We start from the raw sequence: 18,710 nt of genomic DNA, 5'->3' as shown, positions 1-18,710 counted from the left end.
TACGAAATATTTTTTTTATATGAACCAATTGCTTCTGAGGTGAGAGGTGCAAGATGCTGCGAACTGCACAGAAGAAAGGGTTAAAAGGCTTTTTAATTCACACACAATTAATCCTGCAACTTTAAGTTACCAGACAACAGTGCTTTAGTCTGTTCTTCAGGTGATCGATAATCTTGCCTTGGCAATGAAGCAGAATCTAAAGGGAATCATTAAAATAAATTGAAACAAGAAAGTCTACAGCCACTATGGAAAACAGTGTGGAGATTCCTCAAAAGACTAGGAATAGACTTACCATATGACCCAGGAATCCCACTCCTGGGCTTATATCCAGAAGGAACCCTACTTCAGGATGACACCTGCACCCCAATGTTCATAGCAGCACTATTTACAATAGCCAAAACATGGAAACAGCCTAAATGTCCATCAACAGATGACTGGATAAAGAAGAAGTGGTATATTTATACAATGGAATACTATTCAGCCATAAAAACCAACAACATAACGCCATTTGCAGCAACATGGATGCTCCTGGAGAATGTCATTCTAAGTGAAGTAAGCCAGAAAGAGAAAGAAAAATACCCTATGAGATCGCTCATATGTGGAATCTAAAGACTTATGGACAGAGAATACAGACTTGTGGTTACCAGGTGGGTAGAGGGTGGGAAGGGATAGACTGGGATTTCAAAATAGTAGAATAGATAAACAAGACTACACTGTATAGCACAAGGAAATATACACAAAATGTTATGATAAATCACAGAGAAAAAAATGTGACAATGAGTGTGTATATGTCCGTGAATGACTGAAAAATTGTGCTGAACACTGGCATTTGACACAACATTGTAAAATGATTATAAATCAATAAAAAATGTTAAAAAAAAAAAGAATGTATCTGAGATGAAAGATATTCAGAAAAATAAAAAAAAAAAAAGAAAGTCCAGAGACAAGCATTCCAAGACTGTATCTTCCAAAGGAGGAACTGCCATGAGGCTAATGAAGTTTAAACTTTGAGGCCCCCGGCACTTGAGCGCCTATTCTGTGCCCAGAACCATGCAATTAAACATGCTGTTTCCAATGTTTACAAACAATCCTCAAATTAGGTATTACTATTATTCCTGTTATATAAATCAGGGAACTGAAACTTAGAGAAGTTAAGTGGCTCGCCCAATACTCTTAGCTAGGGATCAGAGCCAGGTCTAGCTAGTTCCAAAACTCACCAGCTACGCTAAAGTAAACATCAAAATGTAGCTGGACGGGTATCTAAAAGCCATAAACAATCAGCCTTTACTGTCATTTATCTCTCATTATCCTTCATATCCCTGGGCATCCTCTCCTTCACCTTCATTTAACTGGCAACTAAACACAAGTAAACCTGAGTAAACTGGATAAAGTCTAGTGTGTCTGAAAGGACTCACATGTCTAAGCATGTGTGTTTAGAACTGTATTTTAAAACAGAAGGGATCATCTGGGGTTATCTGCTGGTGTCAAACATACATCTCTCATCTATTAGTACAGATGACCATCAATTTTCAGTGACAAAGGAGATAATAAGGGAAAAGTTCACAGCAAAGAAGAAAAACCAAGGTTTTCCTCGTGCTTTTTCTGTAACTCTACATGTAGAAAGGCTGCACACATTTCAAAGCTCCCAGGCCAAGACAGGTTAGTCCTGGCAGTTTTAGTAATTGGCTATGTCCACTGTTCATGCGCTAAGGCATTCCAATCATTTTACATGGTCTTTTATATCCCTTTCAGAAAGATACAATAAGAATACAAGTGCACAGTTAAGAAAAGTCTGTCTATAATTTAAAAGGCTCACACAAATATGATTCTGGGTTACCATTTTCAATCTTCCAAATTTTTTTAATTTTTTAAAAAAAGCTACACATTCATTCCTAGTCTTAATCTACTAAAGAATTTCCTTTTAAGATTAAGAAGTAATAGGGAAAGAAACGCTAAACAACTTTCCTTGGATTATAGCAAACATAAATCCATTCTTTCCATTTTCAAAAAGATTTAGAAAGAATTGCAATTCCTCAAGATGGAATTCTGGCATTTTAATAATTTCCACATTATGAAAATGTTCATTCAGACTTAAGCTGTTAAGAAGAGTAAAACTTAAGTCAATTTAACACACAAAATAATATTAAATCCAAACTTACATTATTTGGTAGACTACAGGATTTCACCAAATGGACAACGGCATTACCTATAGTGGGTGAGCATGTGAGTTTAGGAGTCAGGCAAGAGGGGTTCCAGCTCCAGGTCTATACCGCTGACTGACTGGGTGACCTCGATGACCATGTCTTAACCTTTCAGTAAACAGGAATCATAACATCTACTGTCAGGACTAAAACAAACAGGTAAAGCACTTTTTTCCCAAAGCATCTGTCACATGATAAACCCTCAGTAATATGGAAGCTATTGCCACTTCTTATAAGTTTCGTGAGGACAGAGATTTTTGTCTGTTTTGTTCACTCTGTTAATAAAAAGGTATGACTTGGTCAGCTTTCATGCAAATTTCGCAGTTCCTCCAAAGTGACATTCACACTTACCTATATTAATTACATTCAAGTCCTGCTACCCTTAGTATAGACATCCTCTCTTCTACTGTTAAGTGGCTGCAGCTGCTTTGGGGCAAAGATTTTTTAAATTATTGGAAGATATTTTAAGTGTTTTAAGGGTATTTGAATTAACATATGCACCACTTACATTTTCAGTAAACAGTGTGCTTACACATAATTATAAATATCTCAGACTATAAAAGAAAACCTTTCATCGTACTCCCACAACTGAAAAACAAAGTCTTGGAAATAATTAGAGAGAGAGCAAAAGGGAGTGGTAGGTAGAACAGAGTTTACTAAATCGGCAAAATAAAATTTGAAGTTTTGTCATAAAACAAACAAAACAAAAAAACCTGACAACCATTTGCTCAAGGCTGCCAAAACTTGAGAATAAGCAAACTGTCATGGGAAACAAATGTTAAAATATGAAACCCTTTTCTGAGAAAGTAACTCCACCAGTCCTGGCTAATCCAATTCTGAATCACTAATAACACCAACCCTGCTGGGTTGTCTTAACCACTACAAAGAAGTCCAAAGGGACAAGCAGAGGCTCACAGGCAAATATTTTCTCTGCTGTCACTGACATTTTCAGTATAGCCAGACTCCTCCCCTCCCCCACCCTTCCCATTCTTTCACTGTTCCCTTTTCAGATCTCAGAAAACAGAGGGTCCACATACCCATATATCATTTGAGTAAAGAGTGTCGAGGAAAGATCACTTGATTAGAAGACAAGAGCTTGGATTCTGGCCCTCGTTTTGACCCAGCTCTGGGCCCTTTGGCCAATCATTTCACTTCTTTGGGCTTTGCTTTCCTCATCTGTAAAACCAGGATGGATTCGATGGATGGTTCCCAGCTCGAGATCCCAAAATCTCCAGGAGCCCAGGAGGGTGTAATAACAGACTGTGAAATATTTTTATTATTTCAAAGAGATTTTAAGTGCTGTAAGGTCAGTTAAAACATCAAATGCATGGTGACACTGGATGGCACATGATGATGTTTACCATATCATAGGAAACTGGGGAACAAGAGTGTTGGACCTGACATTGTCCTCAAAGCTGCACCTCAGAAAAATCATAGTTTCTATACTAGACATAATCCAACCACAAATGTCTGGTTAATAAATAAGGGGGGTATGATTTAACACTGATCAATACAATTTGTATAATGGACAAATTCTCCAACTTGGAGTTACTCCCCGTTAAGGGAACAGTCTCAAATATAATACCCTTAAGTATTTACAGGTTCATGGGAAACCAGTGAACAATCTACGTGCTGCAAAAGTGAAGCTCCTATTTCACACCAAGGATCTGAATCACTCAACCACTTTGGATTAAAGAAAAGTGAAAGCAACAAAAAGCAGTCTATACTGAAAAATAAATAACACCACCAGCAATATCTACTATTTACTGCACTCTTACTATGGACCAGGCACTGTACTGTGAATGTAACACTTAGTAACTTATTTAATCCTCATAACAACCCTCACAATTACATGCTGCTATTATCTTCATTTTATAAATAATGAAATTGAGGCATAGAGTGCTTAAGAAACTTGTCCAAGGACAGGACACAGAGCTAGTGAGTTAAGAGACAGACTTATCGGTATCCACCCTCCCTCTCCCTATAAGCTGACAACTCTCTTTCAAAGAAAAGTTTCTCGAAACACAGACTGAAATCTCCCCACGAAGAGCCCTCAGGAGTTGGACCATTGCTCTGAAGAGCACATAACTGTGGCCCATTCTGGCTTAAAGACTCATCCTTCATGAGAACTCCCCTCCTCTCAACCCAAATTCATTGTGCTTGTCCTGGTCACAGAAATCAACTGAGAGAAGGCCAGGGTCGTTAGTCAACTAAAATCAATCCATTTCTTATTTATTCAGAAGACACAAATGATTCCTAACAGCTGGCTCCTATATCCAAAGAACTCACAGTCTTAAAAACATACATAAGATAAAAACATGCATCCTCAGTGTACTGGAATGAATAAGGGGTACAGGGACAAAGAGACCTAGCTTTAAATCTCAACTTTGCCACTTACTAACTGCATTATCCTGAGCATGCTGCAGGTCAGTTTTTCCCCATTTACCTACTCTCCATCTCGTAGGGTTGTCATGGGGGGTAATTGTATGAATGTACGTAAAGTGCCAAGGCTGACTACAGAGGCCTTGGAGCTGGAGGCCTGAATCCTGGCTCCATCCCTCACTAACCACAGGACTCACCCCAACACCCAAAGCTATGAGTCTCAGCTCCTATTTCTTTATCTGTAATACAGCTAATTACTGTCTACCCAAAGGACGGCCATGTGAATTAAACAAGGAAATATATGTAAAGCCCCTAGAATGACTGATACATAGTAAGAATTCAACAAATCTTTAAAAAAAAAAAAAGCTGAGGTTTGAAGTCAAACCACAAGTATAAGTTCCAGCTCTGTCACTTATTATCTAGGGCTAAACAATGGTATACACGCCAACTAACCCCTCTGAGGCTCAGTTTCCACCAAAGTTTTGTGAAGATTAAAGGAGGCGATTGTGTAAGAGTGTTCTGTAAACTTTGCATTGCTATGTAAATGTTAGGGTTGTTTTATGTTAATTGTATTGAGTGGTCCTTTCAAATACTACCTTCATCTTTGAAATGGAAAAGCTGAGGCAGAGAAATTTTGAGCCATAGAGGGAAGGCTGATAATTCCAAAAGTAGGATGGAGAAAAGAACTGGGCCAAAATAAATTCAGACCATGACAAAGCAGAAAAGTAGTAAGTCTTCAAGAAAAAAGATGAGAATAAACACCCATCAACCTATGTTTTTAATCAGCACCTTCACCTGCTGATTAAGCCTCTCAGTGCACAGTCTAGGGGTAAGAATTCTCCAATTTTCTCCAAGAAACAGTATTAGACTTCAGAGTGAGAAGGAGTTTCATTATCAAAACTCTTTTTCTATCCATAAGTTGATTTTGTGGATGGGGCAGAGTAACACTCCAACTGGCATTCTCTTAACCACACTTAAAAAAAAAAAAAACTGCAGTCCTTCAGAGAGGTTTCCTTCTTTGGTTGGTCAGAAATGTCCTAGTTCACCAGGTCTCCTCATGCTAAATATGGTAATAGCTGGCAAACAACCAGCCCAGTAAATTCCAATGATACTTAAGCAAGCATTCATATTGCCTGAAATGATTCTGAATCAAACACTTAAGACCTGCAGGGCTGTCGCATAAAGCAGTTCAGCTGGAGCTCTTAATGTCAAAAACAGCAGGGTACCTTAAGAACATACAAGCTTGGAAAAAAAGCAATCTACTCTTCTTTATTGCAACATTCTTCAGCAACAACATTGATCTCCTACCCACTGTGCACACAGCACTGCACTTGGGCAGTGGGAGGCTGGAGGGAGAAATATGAGAAACAGGTGGTGTCCATGGGGTGCCAAAACAACAGGTTGATTCAGTCAGTTCTGTCGCACAACTAATCAATTTGGTGACGGGAGAGCAGAGGGAATCTTAGTCATCCTGCTGGTTGATCAAACTGACTGGCCAGACCACTGTACAATTATCAATTAGGTCAAAATGTCAGATTTAGTACTGCATATTAGTTCTGTCTTTCAGGAATGTTACACACTTCCAAAATCTTGGATATCTAAGAAGACAGGTCAGAAGCAGATTACACTCTAGCCACCCAAAATTACATACCTAGTTCCATAATATACTGTTTTTTTTCCAGTATCATTTTATAAGGTATTAAAGTAAACACACATTTTCTTGTCAATTTACGACACAATCAAAATAGAATTTGAAAGTAATTACAGAAAATACCAGTTAACAAATACATAGAACTCTGAACAAGCTCATTAGAAATCAAAAGATTTTTTAAAAAACTATCAAATAAATAATTTTTGACATCAATATTGGTAGCAATTTGATCTTATACAGTTTAACCTGTCCATACATGTTGTAACACATTTAAGACAAAGAGCTAATAATTAATAAATATCTAAAGAAATATTTAAATCAGTAATCAAAAATGAAACACTTTGATGAATAAAAGACAAAATTTACCAAAATAAATGAATAAAAAGGCTATACAATGGGCCACCGACCATATGAAAAACATTCAATGTCACTGTAATCGAGAGGCAAATTAAGATGAGGTAGCATTTACCACTTATCAAACTGGTAAGGAGTTGCAAAAACAAAAACTAACATTGACAATGGTTGGAAACACTGACAGTCTCATATTCTGCTGACAGAGGTCTAACTCGGTCAAACTACATGGAAGGGAATTTAGCAGTATGTATCAAAAGCCACACAAAGGTCCATACTCTTTGATACAATAATTTGACTTCTTGGAGTTTATGTTAAAAAAAATGAATATTCCTACCAAGATTTACATATAAGAATGTTCATCATAGCATTATTTATAATTATGAAAACTGAAAACTAAGACTAGATTTCAGCTTAAATAAAGTATGACAGAATCTTCAGGTAGAACAGTATGCAGCCTTAAAAACCACATTCTTAAAAAATATTTTTATGTGGGAAAATGTTCACAATATTTTCAGTGATGCAGAAGGAGGTGATAAAACTGTAATATGTTAAAATACTGGGGGAAAATATAGCTCAAGTGGTAGAGCACATGTTTAGCATGTACAAGGTCCTAGGTTCAATCCCCAGTACCTTCTCCGAAAAATAAATAAATAAACTTAATTACCTGCCACCCCCCCAAAAAATCCTAATTACAGTAAGAGACACAGGAAAAGAACTGTCTGAAATGTACCAAAATATTAAGTGTGAGCTTTGACTGGAGGTAGTGGAATAATTGAAGATTTTAATTTTCTCTTATGTTTTTCTGTTTTAAGAAATCCTATTTCCCAATGTTTAAAAATCACTGTCTTTTTTTTTTTAATTGAGGTATAGTCAGTTTACAATGTTGTGTCAATTTCTGGTGTCCAGCACAATGTTTCAGTCATACATGATTATACATATATTCATTTTCATATTCTTTTTCACTGTAAGCTACTACAAGATATTGAATATATTTCCCTGTGCTATACAGTATAAACTTGGTCATCTATTTTATATATACCAGTCAGTATCTGCAAATATCAAACTCCCAGTTTATTCCTTCCCACCCCACTCCTCCCTGGCAACCACAAATCTGTATGTCTATTTCTGTTTTATATGTAAGTTCATTTGTCTTTTTTTTTTTTTAGATTCCACATATGAGTGATAACATATGGTATTTTTCTTTCTTTTTCTGGCTTCCTCCACCTAGAATGACATTCTCCATGGCCAACCATGTTGCTTCAAATGGCACTATTTTATCATTTTTATGGCTGAGTAGTATTCCATTGTATAATTATACCACAACTTCTTTATCCAGTTATCTGTCAATGGACATTTAGGCTGTTTCCGTGTCTTGGCTATCGTAAGTAGTGCTGCTATGAACACTGGGGTGCAGGTGTCTTTTCGAATTAAGGTTCCCTTCCCTCTGGATATATGCCCAGGAGTGGGATTGCTGGGTCATACGGTAAGTCTATTTTTAGTCTTTTGAAGAATCTCCATACTGTTTTCCACAATGGCTGCACCAAACTTCATTCCCAACAACAGTGTAGGGGGGTTCCCTTTTCTCCACACAATCTCCAGCATAAAAATCACTGTCTTTGTCATAGTAACTTCTCTTCTGGAAATCTACCTTACTGGAAAAATCCTAAAGAGGGAAATTTTTGTATAAAGAAGATCAGTATCATTTATATATATAAAAAAAGATGAAGCCAACCAAATATGCAACTAAAGCAAAGGAGAATGGTCAAAACACAGTAAACCTATTAATAAGAATATTATATAACCATTAAAATTCAATTTATGAAAAATGCTTGAAAATACGAAAAATATTTGCAATCACTACAGAAAGGCAGAACAGAAAATTATACATACATTATGAACCTACAATTTTTAAAACTAAGAGTAGATAAAAAGACCAAACAATAAACACCAAAATATAACTGTGGATTTTCCTTACACTTTTCTAGACTTTTAAAGGTCTTCAGCTATTTTTAAATGTAATTACTTTTTAAATAACCCCCACCCAAAATCTTGTAAAGGTGTCAGAGAGAATCAACAAAGTATAAATGTGAGTTAATTACATGTAAACATGAGGAATAATTTTGTTGCTATGTAAACCTACCTTAAAATGTTGCAATGTTTGTTTTCAGTTATAACCATTTTCCTTAAATCTCTTAGAAAGTTTATGTCACAGGAGCCATGACATATTATTACTTTCAGCTTATAGTAACATAATACCCAAAGCTTGCATGATTTACAGACTTTTTTTTCTCTAATAAGCTTCATAAAGATTAGAAAGTACTTTAAATGCTGTAATAAAGTAAATGTCCTTAAAGTTTCCAAATAAAGAAGATCTAACAAATAAATAAAGGCATGTTTTCAGGGAAGAAAACATAGTAAAAAGTAATAATCAAAATATACAAGTCCTTAAACTTGAATGAGTCTCAACACTTTCTGGAGAAACAAAAGCATGTAGAAGCAGAGAATAAACAGAAGTTTCTCTGCAGCTTACCACAGTCACCATTTAGAGAAGTTATAAATTAGCACTGTCTAGTTTTCTGACTATTCATATTCAGAAACTCAACAGGACACATTAGCAAGTTAATAGTACTCAATTATCTGAATGTTGGATAAGCATGCCAACATAGCAACCCTGCCCTGTTAGGGACTAGCTAAAATAGGCTATTCAATCTTTGAGGCTTAAAAGCCTCCCAGAATCTCCTCCCAAAAGAGAGATGAGAGTAAAAAGAGATGAAAAAGAAGCAAACAACAATTAAAAAATGCACCTGCCTCTGAACAAGGTAGTATACCTTAGAATGTAACCACAGCTTCTTGTACAGCACTTTAGTCAGCAAGCAAAACTGTATTTTAAAGGGATGCTATTTGTTAAAAGACAACATATTATTAGGGAGACAATATCTGACTCCAATCAAAATATTATCATCATGTTTTCCTTACCTTACAAAATACACACACTCTTTCCTCATATGAAAAAATACATATGAGGGTGGGAGAGCTACTCTTAACCCAGAAACAGGTTCTGCAACGCCCAGAGATCCAACCTGCCTTTTTAAGATGATGAATCCGTCTTGGCATGATGTTCAGCTGATGCATTCAAAGAACCAGAGTCACTGCCAATATCCTGCAGAAGGAACTGACCTGAAGACCAGAAGCTGCCCTAGGCAGGCCTCTGGGGAAGGTGCTTCTGTCCAATGAACACTTGTTTGGTGTTTTTTCTTTTCTTTCTCTTTTTTTAATGGAGGTACTGAGGATTGAGCCCAGGACCTCATGCATACTAAGCACATGCTCTACCACTGAGCTACTCCCCCCGCTCCCTGCTTCCTGCTTCAGTCCAATGGGAAGAGAGACACAGGCCCTTTACTGCCTGGCCAGGAGACCCAAGGCACCAGAGCTTGACCATGGTTACTGGCCTGAAGTTCAAGAGTGAAAAGAGTCAGCAAAATGACCCCACTCCCCAAGAGTCTGTTCAATTATCTAGTAAAGCCCAAACTCTGAAGAGCTGGTAGAACAGGGTTTTGCCAAGGCAAGCACAAGAGGGTGAGGGAGATGTTAGTATGATTAATCAATGCCACCTGAGGCAGCAACCCTGGGTGTGTCCATACTGTACCTCGGTCATTGCCTGGCTGTGACAAGACGTTCCCTCAGCTCCTGCCACTGAGGACTAGATCTTCCAAAGGAGATACTTCCACCTTAACTTGTCCTAGATCAGGCTTGGCATCCAGGGCTGAGAACACAGACCTCCCTCTTGCCACAAACCCACTAACAGACAGACATAATAGACACCACAACATGTGCCAGTTTTATATTTACACCCCTACCAAACAAAGGGGTCTTTGTCTTTTCCCCAAGTCATGTTTTGATACTTCTGAATTCCAACAGAGAAAAAGGAGAGCAGCAGATAAGCCCAGCAGGGGTGAACTGGGGGACGCTATTCCCTGGTGGTCCCAGAGTTTACGCCCCCAGACCCTACAGCTCTTAGTCACCCTGACTGCAGGAAACTGCGCTCAGAGAGTGCAGATAAGTGACTGACTAACTGTACTTCATATCCCTAACTGTATGCGCTCATCTGTCCTGTCTCCCCGATGATGTCAGCTCCTTGGGGGCAAGACCCTATCTTCCACTCGGTCAATGATTTTCACACAGCTAGAAGAACGGAATACCCTGTACTCTCTACCACATGATGCTAAGGGAAAGGAAACACACAAATGATGGATGACAACAAACCATGGTCCTCCCTAACACACCTAAGACAGCAGAGCTACAAAGATAGTAAACGTTAGAGCCAACACCTAGGGCTCCTACTAGAGTACTGTAGAGAAATTTACATATTTACATATATAAATAAATTAATGCAATAATTGCTTTGCTTTGCTCACTGCTAGCTATGACTTTTATCATCCACTCTTCTTGATTTTACTGTTCTTTTTAAGATCACAATGTATTTCCTGCCACATAGCTGGTATTCCCCTCAAAAAGGAGAGAAGGAGAGAAAGAACAGACCTACTGCAAGCATCCTGCCACGGCCAGTGAGCACTGCAGTACGTCCCACCCAGAGGCCATGAGCATATCCTTTCAGATCCGAAGCCACTTCCTTCTTCCTATGAGGAACGGCAAGATCAAGTGTCTTAGTCAGAGGAGCACTCCTGGGCCCCTTCTTGCAGACTGCTCAGTTCTGCTCAAGAGGGCCTTGATTCCTCCTTTATTCTCTTACTTGTTTCATTCTCTGCAGCAGCCCAGACACCCCAAAAGCAGGACTCCCTGAAATGAGTGACCTTTATCTTTTTTGCACTAATATATCTGAGGGAAACCCCTAACACCAGATATGTGTTCATGGGTTAACAAAACAGACAACCTCAAAGACAGCATCATTCACAAGGGCTGAGGACAGAATTCCATAAGGGACTTTAAAAAGACTGTGGAACTTCTATGTATTCTGGCATCTCAGGTAATATCCTGATGGAAGGATAAGGAGGCTTCCACCAAAGGCATACATGACACACATATACAGCAGTCCCACTTTGGATAGAATGCCAAAAAAAAAAAAAAAGCTTAAGACAAAACAACTTTACTGACCTTATGGGGGTACCAAAGTAGCTTTTTTCTCCCCAGTAAGCTAGGCATTCAGCATGAAGTTGGCACTTTCAAGGAGGAAAAAAATGATCATCAGACCCAATCAAAGCAACCCATCTCTACCACTATCAGAGAATAAACAAACAAAACAAAACAAAAAGCCCTTGGCTTCCCCGAGATTCACTCTGCAGTGATCCCAAAACTATCCTAGTGTAAAAATTACCTGGCTCTTTCTAAAGTATACAAATTCCCAGATACCATTCCAGACTCACTGAAACAGGATCTCCAGGAGAAGACCCCAGGCATTCTTATTATGAGAGGTTAGAGAAACACTGCTGGACAGATGATCCCCTCCTACCAGAGCCCATCTGGGCAGGGAGGTATAAAACACAGTGTTAAGGTGATTAACCCAAGCAATCACCCCAGACGGGATCATCTTCATGCTCCTCACAGGGTTTGACTCCTTTTATGGAGAGGTGGGTGTCAGTTCAGTAAAGGGTACCTCTGGATCCCTGTCACCCACAAAAGGATCAGGAATCTTTGAGACAGATTCCTGAGAAGATGTCAATAGGTGCAAATCATACGGAGGCAGATTACAGCTAAATGTAAGATCTTTCTAAGAAATACAGCTGTCCAAAGCTGGACTCACTGCCTCTGGAGGCAGGGAGCTGTCCATCACAAGAGGTGTTCCGGGACAAAAAAAGGCACGTTACCTCCTAAGTAGGATGTTGTATGAGGATCAGAATCAGCATGGGACCAAATGAAGGACTAGACGAATTTTAAAGTTCCTGCAAACACGCAAGCCAACAAAGAGGAAAATTTCAGCTACACATCAATTCATAAAAAGAGGTAGAAGTCTGTAGATGGGGTCAGCCTCCAACTGATCTTTTCTCTTCAAAGGAGAAGCGAGCATAAGACACACCTCTGACTCACTGTCACCTCTCTTTCAAAACGTACCAAAGCTGAGGAGGACAGAGCACGAGTCACACTGCCCAGCCGACTCTGCATGTTTGGCACAGGCCAGAGAAGGGATGTGTGTGACACGGTCCCTGCCCTCAAGAAGCAACTTTCATTTCAAAGATCGCTCACACCCCATGGTTCTCCCCAAAATGTATCTATCACGTCTCACTTTTGGAGTTTTTGTGGGTGGTAGCTGTTTCCAAGGGAACTGTCTTGGTGGGGAAAAAAAATACTCATCCTTAGTCTAGCACAAGTGTGCAATATTCAGCTCATGATGAGAAAAATCTCAAAAAAAATCATCTAAACAAATACAAGTTTAGTTAATTCTAATTTAAAAAATACTACTCCAAGAGTTCCCAAAATGTCCAAGTTATAATAACATATGGCAACTCAGAACAAAATGATAGAAATTGCTGCTGCAGTAATAACAGTGATACAGGAAGCAGCAGAAGCAACTCAAGTAAGAGGCAGGGGGTGGATGCCAGCGCCTTTGAGGTTAAATTCCAAAGTCAAAGTGACCTTTATGAATTGCAGAAGTGATCACAAAAAGAGAGAGAGAGAGAGAAGAAACCACACACACACAGCGAGAGAGAGGGAAATTCAAAGCGGCAACTTTAAATAAAACATCTGGGGAAGGGAAAAATTTGGTTTTTCCCCCAAATGTAAGTAAGGTAAGTAATAACTCTCGCAAATATTATTTTAAAAAACTGTCTTGAAGTATCGTAGTAGTTCAGAATTAGAAAGTGACTAAAAGTAAATGTTTGATTAAACATTTATTGAATGCCTATTAGATGCCAAGGCACCATGTTAGGTACAAGGGTAGGGGTGGGGACATCAGAATAAACACAAAAGAAAAAACACAATTCTTTTCCTCAAGAAGCACACATTAACAATAAGCACTTGAGGATGTTTTGAGTGTTTCTGTGTACATAATCTCATTTGAACAAGAGATGGAAGTGGTGCCGAGAGTGGACGAGGCACTGGGCTGAGGACCAGAAGACAGAGATTCGAGTCGCGACTCTGTAATTGGCTCAGTGACTATGGACAACAAAGTGCCTGAGCAAACAGAAGACCAAAGCAGTGCTGCTCCCACAAGATCACAAGACTAATTAATAACTGACCTGGAGGAGAATTCTGGTCTTCTGGCCCCTAGTCCAGTAATCCTTCTAAAATATAATACATATGATAGACTGATAAAGAGAGAAAAGTAGAAGAAAAGGAAACCTTTTGGTTTCAAGTCATTTGCAGAGAAAGGGAAGAAGAGAAGAGAAGGAGAATCACAAAAGGATGGAAGGAAAATGAATGTGGCATCCAGATAGAAATGTCAAAAAAAGGAAGCACTTAAATAAGGAGTGTGTACACAGTATAAGGATAACGTAAAATTTCTGATCATATTCTCATTCAAATCATAGCTTAGAATTTTTCACTCTAAAATCATTAAAGACAAATAGACAAAGAGTCCAAAAATGATATATACGAATGAAGCTTGAAAAAAGGAGACAAAAGAGAAGAAAATGTAGGGGGAGGGGTAGTTTATAATAATATCATGCAACTATATGAAGTCCTTCTAAAAAGACAGTGTGGACCCACTGTGCCCAGATGAACAAGAAGAAATAGCACTATACAGCTTCTATATTTGTTAGCAATTTTAAAAGTCTTTGGGAGTCAGAAGGGTTAAATACTGAAATGGCTGATTAAGTTTGGGTTCATTCTGGAAATGATTAAAATTAAAAAGGAAAGACCCCCCCATATACAAATCTGAAGGCAGAATAATGAAATATCATTGGGTTCCAACCAAGTTACTGTATCAGAATAGCCTGTAAATCTTAAAAAATATAGATTCTCAGACCTACTGTACCAGAATCCCTGGGTGTTGAGTCCAAGAATCACCCCAACTGATTTTGATGCAGCCAAGATGTGGAGCTTTGTTCTATCACAGTGGACACGATAAAGAGGAAGACCACTAGGAATGGCATCAGAGAATGGGAACTAGATCAATGCAAATTTTGTGGGCAAAATAGAATTTCTGCGGGTGTGATATTTTAAAAATGTATTGTAAGGCTGGTCTGAAGCATCCAAGCATATCCCACTGAATTTAAACATTTTCTAAAGATCCTGAAGTCAGCAACTATAGTTCAGATGAACCAAAAGTCATTCCTCTACACCATAAGAAGCTATAGAAGAGGCAGCAGAATGAGAATGGCACAGACAGACACCAAGGAGATGTGGGTAAATATTTTTTAAAATGAAAACATCAGGAAAAAGAAAAGTGAGACTAAAATAATCACTCTCCTTCATCCTCCCTCCCAAAAAAGAAATAATAATAGTAGATAAAGGACAAGAAGAAGAGGAAAACAGTTTTAGAGTAAATTTTATCTCCATCTGAAAGAAAAAACAATTATTCCATAATTTTTTTAAAGGCTAGAGAAGACTTCAACTGAGAAATCATCTAATCCGCAGCAAAACCAGGGAGTCACTTCCCATCGCAAAGCAAAAGAAAACAAGGAGTAAGGGGTGGTCCTGGATGGCTGCTTAGACAATCAGACAGATGTGTTGATGGTTCCTTGCCTTAGGAACCAAGTGATGTTTAAATTAACAATTGGCCACTAGCCAAATACAGGAACACTCAAAAGTTTGGAAGGGCATGTTATAATTGGTACCTTGGCAAAACACAATGACACTAGATTGAGAAGATTCAAGAACTTTCACTGCTAGACTAAAAAGATTTAAGGTTTGTACCAAGAAACAGGTTTTGTAATCTATTTCGTTACAGTTTAGCGACTGAGGAACACCTGTCTAAAAATCAGAGTATCTAAATCTTGTCCTTTGAGCTAACACTGTAACACCTGTCCACCTAAAAGCTAGCTAGTAGTACTTGGGCTTGTCTACCTAAAAGCTAGCTAGTAGTACTTGGGCTTGTCTACCTAAAAGCTAGCTAGTAATGGCAATATCCCATCAGTGCAGAAGTACAGGTCCCAGAATGAGAGGAGCTCTGTGCGTCAGAGCAATTCTGTGTCTGACATTTGTCTCATCATTGAACACTAAATTTTGCCAATCACCATGCAAACATTTATCATTATTCTCTCCAATTATCTGAAGTAAGTGATTCCTTTGGTTCTGCTTCATAGGTGAGAAGCCTACAGATCATGAAGATTAAATTATTTACTAAAACAAGCTAATGACAGACCAAGGATTATAACCCTCAAACTAGCTCATTGTTTATACTCCTCTCTATCCTAAGTTTACACTTACACTAAAGCTTTCACTCGAAGAAAAAGTAAAGGCAAAAATACTATGAAATATGTGTTTTGTTAAATGTTTCTAAAACAACAGTTTTGGGTCACCACCACACAGCATCCTGATCCACTTCTGAAACTGTTAGGGACCCAAGGAACGTGAACTTTCCAAGAAGGATCTGGTTGGTGCTGAACAACCCAGCACTGTGATAAATAACCTGATCTCTTTTAAGCATCTGTGACTGGCATGTCGACTGCCGGTTAACAATGAACAAAGAGCAAATCTTTCTGAAGCTCATCATCTTCCTGAAGTTCTCTTTGCCAAGAGACATAACTAATGTACTAGTTTGTTTTGTTTGGGAAAGGTAAAATCTTCCTTCATATCAGGCTAGAAAAAGAAGAGACCCTTTTCAGTTCAACAAACATGCACAGGACCCCATCCCACTGGAAGCAGATAGTTCAGAAAAAAATAAAACACAGCTCTGCCCTGAAAGAACTTTCTGAATACCTTTTGACTGCCATGGATTTAATATACATTCTCTTAATTAATCCTATTAGCTGGGTAATTTCATTCCCATTTTATTGGTTAGTTCATACAACAGAGCTGGATTTGAACCCAGGATTAAAGAGCAGGGGCTCCAAAGCCCAAGCTCTTTCCACTAAACAGTCTGAAGAAATTTGGAATCTAAGGGTGTGGGTGGGATGGGTATGATCTGATTTCCTTTCCTGGATCCAACCCTGTTGCAAATATCCAACCATAAAGAAGCTTTCTAAGGCACCACTTTGAATTAACGTATCCACTTTTCCTCACCCGCCCATGCCCCACCCCCATCTGTGCCAAAAGAACAGCAAAAGCTGCTGCCAGGTTGGAGGAGTTGATGATCGTCACACCACATTCCTGGGGCTGGACACAGACTCTGAAACAGTGCCCGAGCTCCGCGCCTCAGAAAGAATAACAGCAGTTGAGATTTTTAAATCATGTGGCTCAGCATGCAGCCACACCAGTTTTCCTACTGCTCCTGCCTCCACCTTTCAAAGACTGAAAACTTTACATCGGATTCAAAGGGACCGTGGATTCAGAGTGTCAGAACTTGGGCGCGCAGCAAAACCCAGTCCCATCCAAACCAAACCCACCCACTCAGACTTGTGGGCCTCCCTCTAGCAAAGCTCAGTCTGGCCGTGAAGGTGCAAGTCGTTGGGCTTGGAGGCCCTGCCCCCGCTCCCTCCACGCCAGAATCTGGCATTCCTTCGCTCAGCCCATCTGCGCTTTGCGGCCGGCCACGGTTCCTCTCCGGCAGCCCGCCCTTGGTTCTCCCTCGACCCCAGAAAACGCGGAACCAAGCGGGCAAAAACTGCCCAACTCCCCGAACTCAAGTGCCCCAGAAAGGGAGTTTCTGAGACTTGCTGCCCGGCCTCCCTCCGGCCGAGGAGGCGTGTGTGGGGCCACCGGCCCTGGGGCGCAATAGGCGGTGGGGAGCGCGGCGGAGGGGGCGCGCCTAGGGAGGGGGTCCAATGATGTCCAAACTTTGGGAACCAAGTGGCCTTGCCCCGCGCCGGCGGCCGAGCCCGGCCTTCTCGCAGAGTGGAGGACAGAAGGGTGGGAACTGTCGCTCCAGGTGGCCGGCTGGCCGGGCCGGGCCGGAGGGGCGCGGACCGGGGCGCAGGAGACAGCACCCCTCCGCCGGATACTCACCACGCGCGGGGGCCGCGCGGCAGAGCCAGAGCGCCAACAGCGCCCACAGCGGAGCAGAGCGCAGGGCGGGCATCTTCTCGGTCGCCTCCTCCGCCGCCGCCGCCGCCTGGGCAGATCCACATGGGGAGGGGGTCCCGACAGAGGAGCCCCCACTTTCTCCTTTTCTCCTCCTGCTTCTGCCGCTCACAGCCTCGCGCTACGCCCCGAAGCTCAGGCTTCAGTGCCTCCACTCCCTGCACCCCAAGTCTGCCAATCCTGGGCCGCCGCCTCAGCCGCCGCCCGAAGTTTGGCTGAAACTTTCTCGGGTGTGCAGGCGAAGCAGCCTCGTGTGTCCTTCCGCCTCGGCCGCCTCCTCCCACCGCAAACCCCGCCCCGCTGTCGCCGAGGCCAGGCCCCGCCGCCTTCGGCACCCAGGGGTTTCCCGCAGGAAGAAGCGCCGGCCCGAGCTGCGCGCGGAGGGATCTACTACGAGCCCTTAGACACCCCCTCCTGCCTCTCCAACCCGCTTCGGGTCCCGACGCGCCTTAACTCAATCGACGCTGGAGCCTCGCTGGGCCTGGCCTCTGCCCCAGGGGGTGGGTGTTAAGACTCTGAACTTCAAACGCTAGGGCCGCCAAGATCCTGAACTTGAAGGGACAGATGGACCTCATCCAGTGAGATAGGTATCGCCCCCATACACCCACACACCCACACACCCCCGGGCTAGCCAGACGAGTCCCTTAGAGAAGGACCAGTGCTGTCAAAGAAGGTAATGGGGCCAAGGCTCCAAAGTCCGTTTAAAATGAACAGAGCCATCAGCTGGGTTGTGCAAAACCCTTCAGTCAGTCAGTCAGTCAGTCAGTCAGTCAGTCAGTCAGTCAGTCAATCAATCTAGCAAATGTTTCTTAAGCGCCTTACTTCGCGTAGCAGCGTGCCCAGCACACTGAAGTGATGCTAAAGACACATGATGCACAAGCTAGTTTTGAGAACCGAGACTTTGTTGCTGCGGGCTGCGGGATTCAGAGAAGGCTTTCAGGCAGGAGCTGGGATCAGAGTAGAATCTTGAAAGGTTAGTAATGGATGCATATCACACAGTATATAGTAAAAGAATATAACCAGAATAATGGTTACTTCTAGGGCGGGAG

General features: G+C 40.9%; 1 protein-coding gene across 1 annotated transcript in view; it reads right to left on the bottom strand.

The window, feature by feature from the left end:
* NOTCH2 (notch receptor 2) overlaps positions 1-17,932 on the bottom strand; it is a 154,421-nt gene extending 136,489 nt beyond the window's left edge. The window contains exon 1 of the mRNA XM_015249422.2: positions 17,587-17,932. Within this exon, the coding sequence (XP_015104908.2) occupies positions 17,587-17,659 (73 nt within the window). The 5' untranslated portion in view covers positions 17,660-17,932. The remainder of the gene's footprint in view (positions 1-17,586) is intronic.
* Positions 17,933-18,710: the final 778 nt, after the last annotated feature.

Source organism: Vicugna pacos, chromosome 9, assembly GCF_048564905.1.
Source record: "Vicugna pacos chromosome 9, VicPac4, whole genome shotgun sequence".
In the NCBI taxonomy this organism is placed as follows: Eukaryota; Metazoa; Chordata; class Mammalia; order Artiodactyla; family Camelidae; genus Vicugna; species Vicugna pacos.
The sequence above is the reverse complement of the archived record's forward strand: the minus strand, read 5'-3'. Positions and strand labels throughout refer to the sequence as shown.